This window comes from Cavia porcellus, unplaced genomic scaffold (assembly GCF_034190915.1).
Source record: "Cavia porcellus strain 051 isolate PalLab524CR breed Dunkin Hartley unplaced genomic scaffold, mCavPor4.1 scaffold_1, whole genome shotgun sequence".
Taxonomy (NCBI): domain Eukaryota; kingdom Metazoa; phylum Chordata; class Mammalia; order Rodentia; family Caviidae; genus Cavia; species Cavia porcellus.
This window is the reverse complement of record NW_026947484.1, coordinates 167034008-167047490: the sequence shown is the minus strand read 5'-3', so window position 1 is coordinate 167047490 and position 13483 is coordinate 167034008. Positions and strand designations below refer to the sequence as shown.

Sequence of the window (13483 nt, the reverse complement as noted above, 5' to 3'; positions counted from 1 at the left end):
CCCAGCTCTGTTATTCAAAATTTCAAAGCATTTGTGGATTCCTTATCTGCCTTTTATTTGAAGGTAGTTTTATGATTATCTCAGCTGTATACCTTCAGATCAGTGTCAGTTGTTTTAAATGATATGTGCTTCAGTTACTCTCTGGTCTGTAATAAAGTGGAATGGATTGATGAGTAATAAAGCCAGTAGAGAATTATATGGCAAACAATTTTATTTAAACAGTGAATTTTTCTTGTCATCATGTAGTATTTGTGTTTAAAATACAACAATGGAAAACTGCTATGGTATCATGTGACGTGTGTGAACATTTAATAAATTTTCCTGAGTCCTAGTTCTTTTTAAAACACAGAGCCCATCTTTTATTACTAAGATAAAATATAACTTATATATACTTACTGTCCTGTGCATGTTAGTCAATCCATTGAAAATCTTTTTTTGTGTGTGTGTCGGGGATCAAACTCATGACCTCATGCTTGCCAGGCAGGTGCTTAAGCCACTGAGCTAAATCCCCAGCCCCTATCCATCGAAAATCTTGTCACTATCCTTATATTATGGTTTATTATATCTGCCTAATTTTCTCTTTTGCTTATTTCTAATGTTGTTGATATGTTCATGCTGTGAATAAATGTTTTGTAAATTACTAACAATTTTGCTTTTTTTTTCCTGTGACTATTTTTGTTAGAAGTCAGTCTGTGTTCTACTTTGTCATTATTATTGGTATCATTAATGATTTAAAAACATATGTGTGCATAAAGTATATTTATTTTAAATTCAGAAAACACAAATGTATATAATAGAAACAGAGGTCTACCCTTTGCCAGATGTTAATATATAAGTATTTTTCCATATTTATGCAGTATATATGTAACTAAGTACAATATGCCCTTGAGTATTTTTATGATTTTTTTCAAAAAGAAATCTTATTATATATATTATTAACCTGCATCTTACCTTTCACAAAACATACATGGATAGCTCTTCAAGTTTAACAATGTATATAAATCTTCTGCATTTTTTTAAAAGTCTGTATTATGTTCCATTAAATGAATCTTACATAATTTAGTTAGACTTCTCTTACTGGTAGATATTTAGGTTACTTTTTGGTTATTAGAAATAGTACTACAAAGAAAATCTTTGTATGTATGTGTGTATGTCTTTGTATACCTTATGTACTTATACTAGTATTTCTTTATTTTTGTTTTTTGTTTTTTGAGACAGGGCCTTGCTATGTAGTTCAGGCTTACCTTGAACTCACTGTGTAGCTCAGGTTGGCCTCAAACTCATGACGGTCCTCCTGCCTCAGCTTCCCTTGTTCTGGGATTGTAAGTGTGCACCTCCATGCCTGACTCTTAGTATTTTTTTAGTGGAAGTTATTGTAAGTACAATTATTGTGTGACTTTTAAAAATTTTAATAAATTCAAATCCCACTTCAGGGTTGAGGTTATAGCTCAGCAGCACAGCGCCTGCCTGGCAAGTGTGAGGTTGTGAGTTTGATCCCTGGTACAAAAAGAAAAAAAAAAAAATCACAAAAAATCCCACTTCAGAAAAGTTAAGCCAAATTTACACTGCCATGATAGTGGTAGAAAGGTCAATTTCAAATTAGCCTATTATTTTTATTTTTAATTTATAAATATAGAAAATGGAATCTTATTGTTTTAATTTCATATTTCTATAGTGTTTGGAGAATTGAGCATTATATATACATTACTGGTTATTTTGAGTTTTTTGGAAAAAAAATTTTGTTTCATAATTATTTAAAAAGTTAAAGTTACATAACAATACCAAGTAATTATACCTAATAACAACTTCTTGTTTTGTATTTCTTCTTTAAAATGGCAACTTATATACTTTTGCTTATTATTCTTTTATTCCAAAGGACTGTTATATGTTTTTAAAAAAAGAGAATTCTAGATCCTACATAAAGATTTTACATTTTAAAATTATATTCCATTTTCTTTGTGGAATGTCTAATAAAAATCTCATCTACAATTGTATTATGTTTTCCATTTCATTGCTCATGCTATTAGGCTACCTCCTTTATAAAAGAAAAGTAGCATTGAAGTAAGTTTTCTGGTGGGCATTTAAAACATAGTAGATCCCATACTCAATTGCCAATCAATATTAACTGAACTTGGTCCTAGTTCTTTTGCAAGTTATTTAATTTCTGTACTTCAGTTTTCTTGTTTTTCAAATGAGGATGATTTACTTGTACTGCTAGCCTCTTGGATTTGTGAGATTTAATGAAGTTTTCAATGTGAAAATAATTTGAAATAAATCAAGCAAAGTAATGGAAGATGGTAAATTTATAATTCATAAAGTGATGATAAAATGTGTGCATGTAAGCATAATGCAAGTACTAGTAACCACATCTTTCAATGGTAAGTTGTCAGTAAAGAGAAACTTACAGTATTACATCTTAATTCTCTAGAGTTCTCCATGTGACAGTTATCTGTTTCCTTCTTTCTTCTTTTTAGCTCTTGTGTTAGTTTTTTTGCAGGCTGTGTTCTGCTGATTTTTTATTCTTCTTTGAAGGTAGTTCTTTTAGGGCTGAACTGCATAATGCTTTTTTATGTTTTGCATGATAACTTGCATTAATATTCTTGTTTATATTTTAAGTATTGAAGCTGGCTTGCCTTGTTGGGAAATGTGCTTGTATGTATATGTATTTTTTTATAATGGGCGTGTACATTGGAGAATGAATTTGAATGTGGGGGAAATAATTTATATTATTTTTCCTGGTAGTAAATATATTAACTGCAGTCATCTCTTGATTATCCACAGCTAATACTACAACTAACCTAATTTCTAGTTCCTTTAACTTCTTTTGCTCTTATTTATGTATCTCTTCAACAGAAATTTGAATGGTTACTATATGTTAAACCTAGGACTATAAAAACACACAAAAGTGCTTCGAATTTTCTATTTATTATATAGTATAGTGTAGTATATATTGTAGAAGCGCATCTGTTTGCTGTGGGGACAGAAGCCCAAGATTAGTTGATGCTGTTGATCATGAGTTTGCTTCCTTGAGACACTGGGGGCTTATAAACACTCAGTGAAAATACCAATGTGAGCAATGTGTTAAAATACCCGCAGCAGGACAGCACATGCAGCTTAGAACATGGGCTGAGTGTTAGAAATCGGGCAACTTGGTATTAAATACTGTTTCTTCCGTACCAGTTATACAATTAATTGGGCAAATCATTTAATATATCTATGCAGCTTTAGCCATCTCTTAGTGTAGTGAAGATTCAATGAGATAATATGTATAAATCATGCAGTGCAGCATCTGGTATACAATGGGTAATTGGACGATGGTGATTCCATTTTGATGGACCATCAGGAGGTGACTGTAAGCTACATAATGCATGACTGTGATTTCTTTGTCTAGTAAAATGTTCATGTTTGTTTATTTTCTTCAACTTGTATTTTTATATTAATGAACTATTCCTGTGTGGGTTTTGTTTTTTGTTTTTGTCTGATCTCTATTCTCAGATACCGACAAAACTGAAAAAGGATAAAAGTCACTTAGTGGACCTTTGAAATGATCTCAAAGGATTGTTTTAGTAGAAAGAGGGCAGGTATTGGTAGGTAGTTAACAAAATATTTAGCTTCTACTGCTAATCTAAATATAACTTTTGCCAAGTTAGTTCATTAACCTGAAATTTAATTTATTTATAAATTCAGATAATTAGATGATTTATATCTTTCTTCCAGCTTGGAAATATTTTGAGTCACTGTTATAGTGGAATTACTTCTTTAAAATTTTAATGTTTTATATTTGGCTTTGATTGATCTTATTTACATTCCTTACCCTCTATTACAAAAATGATGTTTTGAATACTTAAAACTAAGATACCACTAAATCACAAATTACTACAACTGTTCAATTCAAAGCAATCATTTCTCTGTAGTTTCTATTAAATACTATTTCCCCTATAAATTAAAGCTGTCATTAAAACTAAAGAGTAAACTAAGTGAATGAGGATTAATTACTGGAAAATTAGGAAGCAGAGTTCCTTAAAAATAATTGATGCAGAGTCATCTTCATGTTCAGAGAAAGCAAATTTAAATGACTTTTTAAATCTTTATTTATAGTATTCTGAAATAGTATGTAAACTTCAAAGGTCTTTTAATGTGATCGCTTATGAAATCTATTTTTTTATAGTATAGAATTAAGGTAAAATATTCTGAGTGTTGTGCTATTTGCTGTAGGTTTAAAAAAAATATCATTGTTGTGATGAAAACTTGCCACATTATTGCACCTTTTCACTAACTTACTGATCCTGTATATTGCCTCATCAAATTGGGCCAATAGCTAAAACGGAAGAACATGGAACTAACACGAGCATGTCAGAAGCAGTATGAGCTGGAACAGGAACTGGCCTTTTATAAAATTGATGCTAAGTTTGAGCCACTAAATTATTATCCTTCAGAGGTGAGGATCTTTTTTGTTTGTCTGTTTGTTTTGTTTTTGTTTTTAGTAATCCAAAATTAAAAGCCTTCATGAGATGGAAAGGAGCATGGCAGGTGGTAGGAATATTTAAGGAATTTTGTGTCTCATGATTACTTTCTTATAATGAGGGCATCAGTACAGTAAACTGTACTTCTGTGGAGTCTATTTATTTATTTGGCTGAGTGAGTTAGAACAATGTCTAAAACGTAAAATTGCTGAAAGCTATATCTGTTACCAAAAGCTGCCATTTTAACCCTCAGTTACTGCTCTTGAGACTATGGATTGGTCAGCTGCCTAAAATCCAAACTTTTGAGAAAGTGCTTCAGTACCATAGAACAGTAATCTCCCCTGCATGGTTTGTTCAGTTATCACTGGGTTCAGTGTTATAACCATTATTGGTATAATGCCATAGAAAATAGGGAACTATCTAAGACCTGGTGATTCCAACAATATTATGTATTGTTTAATTGTTTTAGATTCAAAATTAAAATTCTAAATTGGATTTTATTTAAATCAATAAAAAAGCCAAATAAGACACCTGGATTTTTAATTGATCAATTATAAAATCACATACCTGTGTGCAGTTCTTTACTATTTATATCAATAAAAAAGCCAAATAAGACACCTGGATTTCTAATTGAGCAATTATAAAATCACATACTTGTGTGCAGTTCTTTACTGACTTGATCTCTGTTGTCACTCTTTGGTAGTAGGAAGAACAATCTTTTTTGAAACCATTTTTAGTTTAAATTCCTTTTTGGTATATTAAAAATAATATAAAATTTTTAGCTCCTATGTATGTAGGATTAATATTAACTTAGGCAAGTCTATGGTACATTTACCATTAATAAAATGAGTAATTTTGTTTGTTTGGAAGTTAGGATTAAACTATTAATTTATTTTGCTTTTAGGATGCTGAAATTGATAAAACTCCTGATGAGAGCCCTTACATTGGCAAATCCAGATACAAGAGAAATATGTTTGCCACAGAGAGTTACACTGCTAGTAATGCCCAGGCAATACAGATCAAGAAGATGGAGTCATACCAAGAGGAGCAGCTTAGAAATGATCATGTGACCTTGAGCGCCATTGCACCACTGAATGTACAACTGGAAGACAGAGAAAAAAAAATAAATGCAGGTTAAACAGTTATTTTAAATTCCTTAAAAATATAAAAAGATTAAGCCAATTTTGTCTCATAATTCTTTTACTTAGGCACACTGATGCTATTGTTGCATACATGAACAGTCTAAACAAAAGTAATGACTTATTGAGTAGATTGTTTTTTAAAGATTCTTGGTATGCTTGAGAATGGGTGTTTGACAATAACATGGCAACATGTCCAGGGGATCCAAGAACATGTTTATCCTGCCAACAAGCATTGGAACTACTGTATACATTTCAAGGGATAATTAGTAATCATTGCAGCAAGTAAAGAACCATTTGTATTGAATCTTATATGTGTAGCTAAAACTTGAAGCAGTGCTCTGGACAAGCTGCAGCAGAGCATTTCCTTCAGCAGAGACCTAAGGCTGGCCTCTGACTCTTCCTTACATGTCCCATACTCTACCTCCCCAAGCTCCCCTCCCAGTCTAATTGGAGGGATCTTAACACCTCTTAACACTTCACTTGGGGGAAGAAGTCAAGCCAAGAGACACTTTAGAGATGTTACCAGAGTCAAACTCTGAATCAGCTTTTCCTCTCAGCTGTGTGGCTGAAGAAGAAAATAGCAACTTGAGTTTGTATGTCCCACTAATTCATAGCTTATTGTTAGGGTCTCACTGTCAGATGAGCAATTCATGTTCCTTTAGTCGCTAAATGGAAGACATAAGCCCCCAGTAGAGGCTAATTTGGTAATGGGAGAGAAGAGATTGAGTTCCTTTTGTCTGCATATACTACACACAAGGCTCTGGAGGGGGGAAGCAGGAATAAATCAGACACACATGTAGGGTAGCTTTAGAGGCTTGTGATTTTGAAAGTGAGAGAGAAAGGAATTTGAAATAAAAGGCACTTGACTTAACCCTCAATAATGAATTTTTATAGCATCCCATCATAAAGTATTTACTTTTAACACAGTACTGTTTTTGGTTTTGATACTTAGAATCTATTTGTAACTTCCTGACATTTATATTTTCCACTAAAGCCTTATTGTCTCAGAGTTCACTAGTATTAGAAATATCAAATAAAGTCCCTTTTATAATAGGAATTTTATAAATATAAGGATCAATTATAGTTCTACAGCATATCATGAGGCAATTTAGTTGTAAAGATTAACTGATAAAGATTAAAGCCATTATAAGTAATTGTTAAAATTTCTGTGATCTGTGACAAATTTTAATTTGGGGAGAGGTTATTGAAAAAGAGAAATTTGTGGAAACTTCAGAACTCAAGATGTTTCTTGTGTACATATGTGAGTTAGTGTGGTTTTTAAATTTGCAGCACAAACCCGACTATCAGAACTACATGATGAAATAGGAAAAGCGGAACAAAAAATTTTAAGAGCTACGGAAGAATTTAAACAGCTGGAAGAAGCTATACAACGGAAAAAAGTATGTAAAAACCAAAGCATCCATGCCAAAATGAAGTGAAAAATAAAATATGCTTTTCCATTATTATTAGTGCCCCTTTGCACAGTGCCAGTTATCAGGAACCCCTCCTGTGAGTTTCTGATTTCCTGACTGGGTTACAGTGTACAGCAGAAAGAAAGAGCAAGTGAAAATAGAGGTGCAGGCAGGGATCTGGGACGACCAGTTGTTCTCCAGGAACAGAAGGCTCCTGAATCTCCTAGAACCTTGGTATTTATTCATTACATCTGAGTCAAGGACAATGAGTAAAGGGTAATGGGTGTTGCTGGGGATAGTAATGGCGATTTGTAAGAACAAAGCATTCTTGGAAGGACAGGGAGGAGATGCAAGCAGTAAGGAAATTGATTTCCCCAGATGTCTTATTGTCTCCAGCAGGTCCTACCTGTGAGCACCACAGCAGTCATTAGCCGTAGGGTTTCCATCTTGACCAGAAAAGAACAGAGAAGTTTTGAGTTCCACTCTGGCTTAATGGCAGGACAAGAACAAGCTTTGGACTTCCCTAGATTCAGTTTATAATTTGTGGTCCCCAGCACTTTATAACATTATTTTAAATCAGTATTGTCTGAGTAATTATGGAATGATAAATTTCAGGGTCAAATATCACTCTAGCATTTATCAGTTAAATTTATCTTTTTATGACCATCTCCTATGATACTTTTAAGACATATAGAAATAACTTAAAATTTATGTGAAAGATGTATTCCTACTTTGTTAAGAAAGTGGTTACTTTACTCAAGGAAGTTGCTTGTGAATATCTCTTGTAACTTAATTGAGCACCCTCTACTTCTAAGATTCTGGGACCTGGATTAAATATCAGACATCTCTCCTGTAACACCAGCATTGTCAAACAACACAAGAAGGCAACAAACCAAAAACAAAAAAAAAAAGGATGAAATTGGTATATTCTTGTAAATTACCAGTGTGTCATAAAATAGTTCAAACCCATGATAAAATTGCATGGGGGAAAATTCATTTTTAAAGCCTTTTGACAATTTTTAAATGTACAAGTCATTTATGACTTGTAAAAAAATCAGCATTTCAAAATTATAATGGTAACTTCATGCCATAATTGGTGGAACAAGAATGTGTAAGTGGAAATTGTTGATGTTTCCTAGAGACTTACTATATCCCAGTCATGGATGGGGGTGGTTAGTCCTGTGTAATGTATAGAAAGACATGTGTCCCTCCTTCCTGAACAGACTTACAGGGGAAATAGACAATAAACTACTGTAAAAAGTAAGAGGAATGCAAAGTAAAATAGCATCAGTGCTGCTGGAAAAACAAAAAAATGAGAGAGACAATAAAAAGATATAATTTAGATTATGAAGATAAAGGTCTTTGAAGAGGTGACATTTAGGCTGAGACATAAAAGAAGAGAAGGAGCCAGTGAGGCAGAGATGGGGGAATACTATTCCAGGCAGAGGTGACTGTGGGTCTAAAAGCCTTCAGACTAAAGATTCCTCTGAAGAATGAGAGAAAGTGTAGTAGAAGATGAAGTCAGAGAGTCACAAGGTTAAAAATCAGACCAGCTTTGTAGACCATTGTAAGGAGTTTGAGTTTTATTCTGTACACAGTGAGAAATCTTTGAAGGGTTTAGCAGCATGGCTGATAATATTTGTCTTTATATAAGGTCACATTGGCAGTTGCCTAAGAGTAAACGGGGTAAGAGAGGCAGAGAGAAAAGAGATTTGTGTATCTCTTAGAAGGCTGGTGTTCAGTCTAGGCAAGAAATAAAAATGGCTTCTTTGAACCAGGATCGTGGAGGTGGCCCTGAAAAGAAAACTGACTGATTCCTGGTTAGATTGGTAGAAATGACCAGGTTTTCATTTGAATTGAAGTAGGAGGTGAGCTGAAGGGAGCTATCAAGATGGTTTTAATAGTTAAATAAGAATGTGTTACAATTGTGCTGATAAAAGCTTTATGTAGACAAATTCATAGATGTAATTTTAAAATACTATTCTAAAATATGCTTGAAGAAAAATGGTTATTTTAATTTAGTAAATATAAGCCTACATTGTTCTTTATATTTTCTTGACAAGCTAACAAATGTAAGTTTCAAACTTTTTTAGCAGTGAAATAAAGTCTCAATGAGAGTTTTCCATATTTTATAATTCTGTACATTGAGATAATTTTCTCAGATAATGCAGAATTTTCAAAAATTTTCCATATTATAGTGTTGTGATTATGGGAGCTGCATAATATTTCCATACTTCTTGTATAAACTTTCAAGAAACATTTTTACATTTGTATACATCTGGGCTGAAAACTGTTAGAAGCAGCAGATACAGTTAGTGCTATTATATACTTTATTGGTTGACTATCTTCATATTAAGCCAATTAGAAAACCATAGGACAGTAGTAAAATTATCTAAATTACACAGTGTTAGTTCCATTACCTTCTAGTAGGACCTAGCACAAGATAATCCAATGTTCTATGGTTCAGTTTCACCATCTATTAAACTGGTATAGGCCGAGTATGGTGGCACACACCCATCCCAGCACTTGGGAAGCTGAGGCTGGAGGACTGCCTTGAGTTTGAGATCACCCTGGGCTACATAAGCGAGAGTTCGAGGCCATTCTAAACTACATATCCAGACTCTATGTCAAACAAACAAAACATTGGGATAAATGTACTTTTTACCAGATACGTTTTGAGGATTAGTGTGAAAGGTTTAGAACAGTGCCTAGCACATAGTGCTATGTAAAATCAACTATCTTTAATACTGTGATTATGATTAATCTCTTACAGATTATGTGTACTACAAAGACAACTTCATTTGTAACAGTATTAATTATCAGAAACTTTTTGTACAATAAGGTTTTCTACTTATACAGAGCTTAAAAATATAAGATGTGTGGTGTGCCTAGATAACTCTTACGTACTACTTTTTAAAACATCTGATAGAATATTTTTTTAAGTTATAGAAGGTGTTATCTCTATAAATCAATGTTGCTGTCTTTTATTAATTATATCTTGGGGCATGGGGGGAATTAGATTTCAGAAGCTGAGAAAGACCTTCTTTTCAAGCAGTTAAGTGGTAGAATACAACTTCTAAATAAATTACGCCAGGAAGCTCTGGATCTAGAAATGCAGATGGAAAAGCAAAGACAAGAAATTGCTGAAAAACAAAAGGTGATCAAAGATCTGGAGATAACTACAGATAGCCTCGATTCCAAAGACCCAAAGCATGTAAGTAAATTAAGCAGATTTGTTAGCAGAAAACTAGGTATGCAGTTAGAAATCAGCCACTCACTGCCTTGGTCTTTGATTCTTTGTGCTCCTGATTGAAGAATTCAGTCGAGACCCTTAGGTCCCATGGAAGTATCAATAGAACTTATTATAAGGTAGAATATAGAGTTACTCCTTTGAACAAGAAGGCAGGTAGTGCCATGAAGACATCTGTACCATGTGCAAGTCAGATACATTTTTATATACACACAGAAGGTTCAGAGAACTAGGGTAATTATTATGCTTATCAGTGTTTTACTTAGAATTTACTTTGGAATTAAAAAATGTCCTCCTGTCCATTTTAGGTGGGCATTGTTTCTTCAGGGACTTTAATCATGTAAGAAACTAACAAAACATAAGTTCTTAATTTAAAACAGCTCCCAGCCCAAGAAATGTGTATGTTGTATAACATTAAGATGTCACTGTGCTCTGTGGGATTGCTTTGGGTCTAAGATCTAACACAATATTATAAATGTATTATACGTTGAAGTTTTTCTTTACTTAACTGGGAATACAGTGCTGTTTTGGACCCCACCCACCCTCTTTTGTTCTCTGTGCTGGCTAAAGGCCAACTACCTGCCTAAACTTTGGACTTATTCTATGGAGACTAGAATATTATTCTGTCTAGATAGTATGTTTTATCATTTTTTGCAGCATAGTCCTAAATGTGTTTTTTAGATTGATGCACAAATTTGTGTGTCTTGTGTACTTGTGTATGTATATATATATATATGAAAATGTGTTATATATAAATATATATATATATATATATATTTAAAAGTGTATGTATATCAAACTAAACAACCTAAGGCTTAGAAGGAGTTAGCTTTTGATAATGTTGGCTGCATTTTATGCTTATTTATTTTAAATGGCTAAGTTTCAGAGCATAAGAATCTTGCTCTAAAATAATCCCAAACTTCTTTTTCCTTTCTCACTGTCTTTCTTAAGAGTAGAAAGAACTGTCAGAAGTTCTAAGTTCTTTTCCTTCCTCTCCTGTAGTCCTTTATACAAATATGCAAACACTATAACTGTTGGATGTTTTACATTTCTCTGGATTATACTTTCCTAAGGCATAATGCTCAGATCATTGGTTGACAGAGTCAGGCAGCTGTCTCTGTCAGTACCCTGAGAAATCTTGACTCTTATCTTACCTAATATTTCTTAAATAAGTAAAAATATTTCCCACATATTTTTGTTATATTTTATATAATAATCTTTTAAAAAACTTAAAGATCTCTAGATTATCAAAAATCAATAAAATTTTAACATAAGGACAATATAATTGCCATAAGTGCTTGACAAGTTACTTGATTATTTTTTAAGCATTAGATAGATGTGGCCAGCTAGTTTTTAAGAGAAAACACAGAAAAATCAAAAAGCAAACAAAACAACAAGAAAACAATAGTAATGTAGAATTTCAAAACATGATAGGAATTCAACGATTGTTATACTGTATAGTTATCTTTAAAATAGTTGCTCAGATTACTAAATAAAGGCATGCAAAACTGATTAAACAATGTAATTTCCCTTCGAGCGGTTTCTTTCCCTTTCTCTATATCATACCTTTTGGATCTTATTTACTTTCAGTTTCTTACATTAGCGAGACAATACAGTGTTTACACATGTGAGTCTGATTTATTTCATTTATGAGTATGGTTTCTTGTTGTATCCATTTACCTTATAAAAGCCTCTAGCTAATGACCAGCTAATTTTAATAAAGAATAAACTTTTATCATCATAGTAAGTAAAATATTTCTAACAAAAGTTCAATGTTCAGTGTTAATAATGAAATCAAAAGCAGTTTGATTATATTACAGAATTTTTGTTAGATGAAAAATCAGTTGTTATAAATTCTATAATGTGTAGTGAGATCAGTATGTTACTGCATTTATTTGTTGAGAAATCTACAATGTATAAAGACCCTAAGGGCTGGAATATATCTTACTGGTGTTGGTGTCTCCAGGGGCCAGCCCTTTGTTTATCTAGCTGCTGAAGGTAGAAAGAAACTATCCCACAAGCCCTTCCCCAAGCTCGCTTGCGGCCCCTTCCAGTTCTGTAACCTAAAAGTCTAATTAGAACATAGACCGTGTATTTGCTTTCTACACTTAGCTGTTGCATTCCTGGAAGATGCAGAGTTTTTCTGTAAAGAATTTCATATAGAAGGGCTAAGTGAAATTTAGGAATGGCGTCCCAAGTTTTGAAGGTAGCCCCAGTCAGTCTGTGCTAGTGAAGATGAAACATTTTAACTAGGTTTATTTCTTCAAAAATGGTTGAACTATTAAGTTAGTTCTCAAAGTTACTCAGCATCAGAGGATATCTCTTGTGATTTGTTCACCTACAGCAGTGATGGCAAACCTTTTAGAGCTTTCAGAGATACAAACAGCCTGCTGCAGCATGCATGCTGTAGATTTGCCACTGTTTTAGACTAGAAGATATGCACCTTTAGGAAAAAAGAAACAAGTGTGGAATCTATATTTTTCTTAAGACATAAAGTTTTATTTAACTGACTGGTATTATCTAATCAGTTGAAGTATCTTTTTAAACAGCAAATAGTATTTAAAAGTAAAAGCTTGGGTTGGGGATTTATGCTCAGTGGTAGTGCACTTGCCTGACACGCTGTGAGACCTTGGTTTCAGTTCACAGCACCAGACACACATACAGCAAAACAAAAGTAAAAGCTTGATTATAATGAGGTCAGGTAGAAGACAGCCAAGTGCCCACCAAGTGTTTTGTGCAGTGCTCTGTATTTTGGGTATGCTGGCAAGGCAATATATCATGCATCTCAATGAGGTTGTTGATTCTGCCCCCGCCCTTCAATTTGCAGAGGATGGAAACGTAATTTAGAAAGATTAAAAGACTTCCCGAACCAAAACCAAACCCTTTGCGATGAGGCAGAGCCTTTTTCATGCTACTACAGGGACCTTCTTTAAAAAGGATTTTTAGCTCAGCGGCACAAGCGCCTGCCTTGCAAGTGCGCGGTTCGATCCCTGGTACCGATAAAAACAAAAAAGACAAAAAATAAAATAAAATAAAAATAAAAAGGACTAAAAGTCTAAAGAAATTATTTTAAAATTAGCTCAGAAAAGAAACCTAGTTGCCTTTTTTTTTTTTAAATAAGTATTTGGATTTCGAAAGGAAAAGTTACCATGTAATAGCGAAATCTTATTTTACTTGTTCAGTTGTGCTGGAAGCAAAATATCGCAGGAATAACCC

At 33.3% G+C, this 13483-nt stretch overlaps 1 protein-coding gene across 2 annotated transcripts in view; it reads left to right on the top strand.

Annotated features, from left to right (window-relative positions):
• Cntrl (centriolin) overlaps window positions 1-13483 on the top strand; it is a 77654-nt gene that overhangs the window by 20774 nt on the left and 43397 nt on the right. For both annotated transcript variants that reach the window (XM_003479133.5, XM_063259761.1), the window contains exons 8-11: window positions 4319-4438; window positions 5368-5596; window positions 6896-7005; window positions 10037-10231. In XM_003479133.5, the coding sequence (XP_003479181.1) occupies window positions 4319-4438; window positions 5368-5596; window positions 6896-7005; window positions 10037-10231 (654 nt within the window). The remainder of the gene's footprint in view (window positions 1-4318; window positions 4439-5367; window positions 5597-6895; window positions 7006-10036; window positions 10232-13483) is intronic.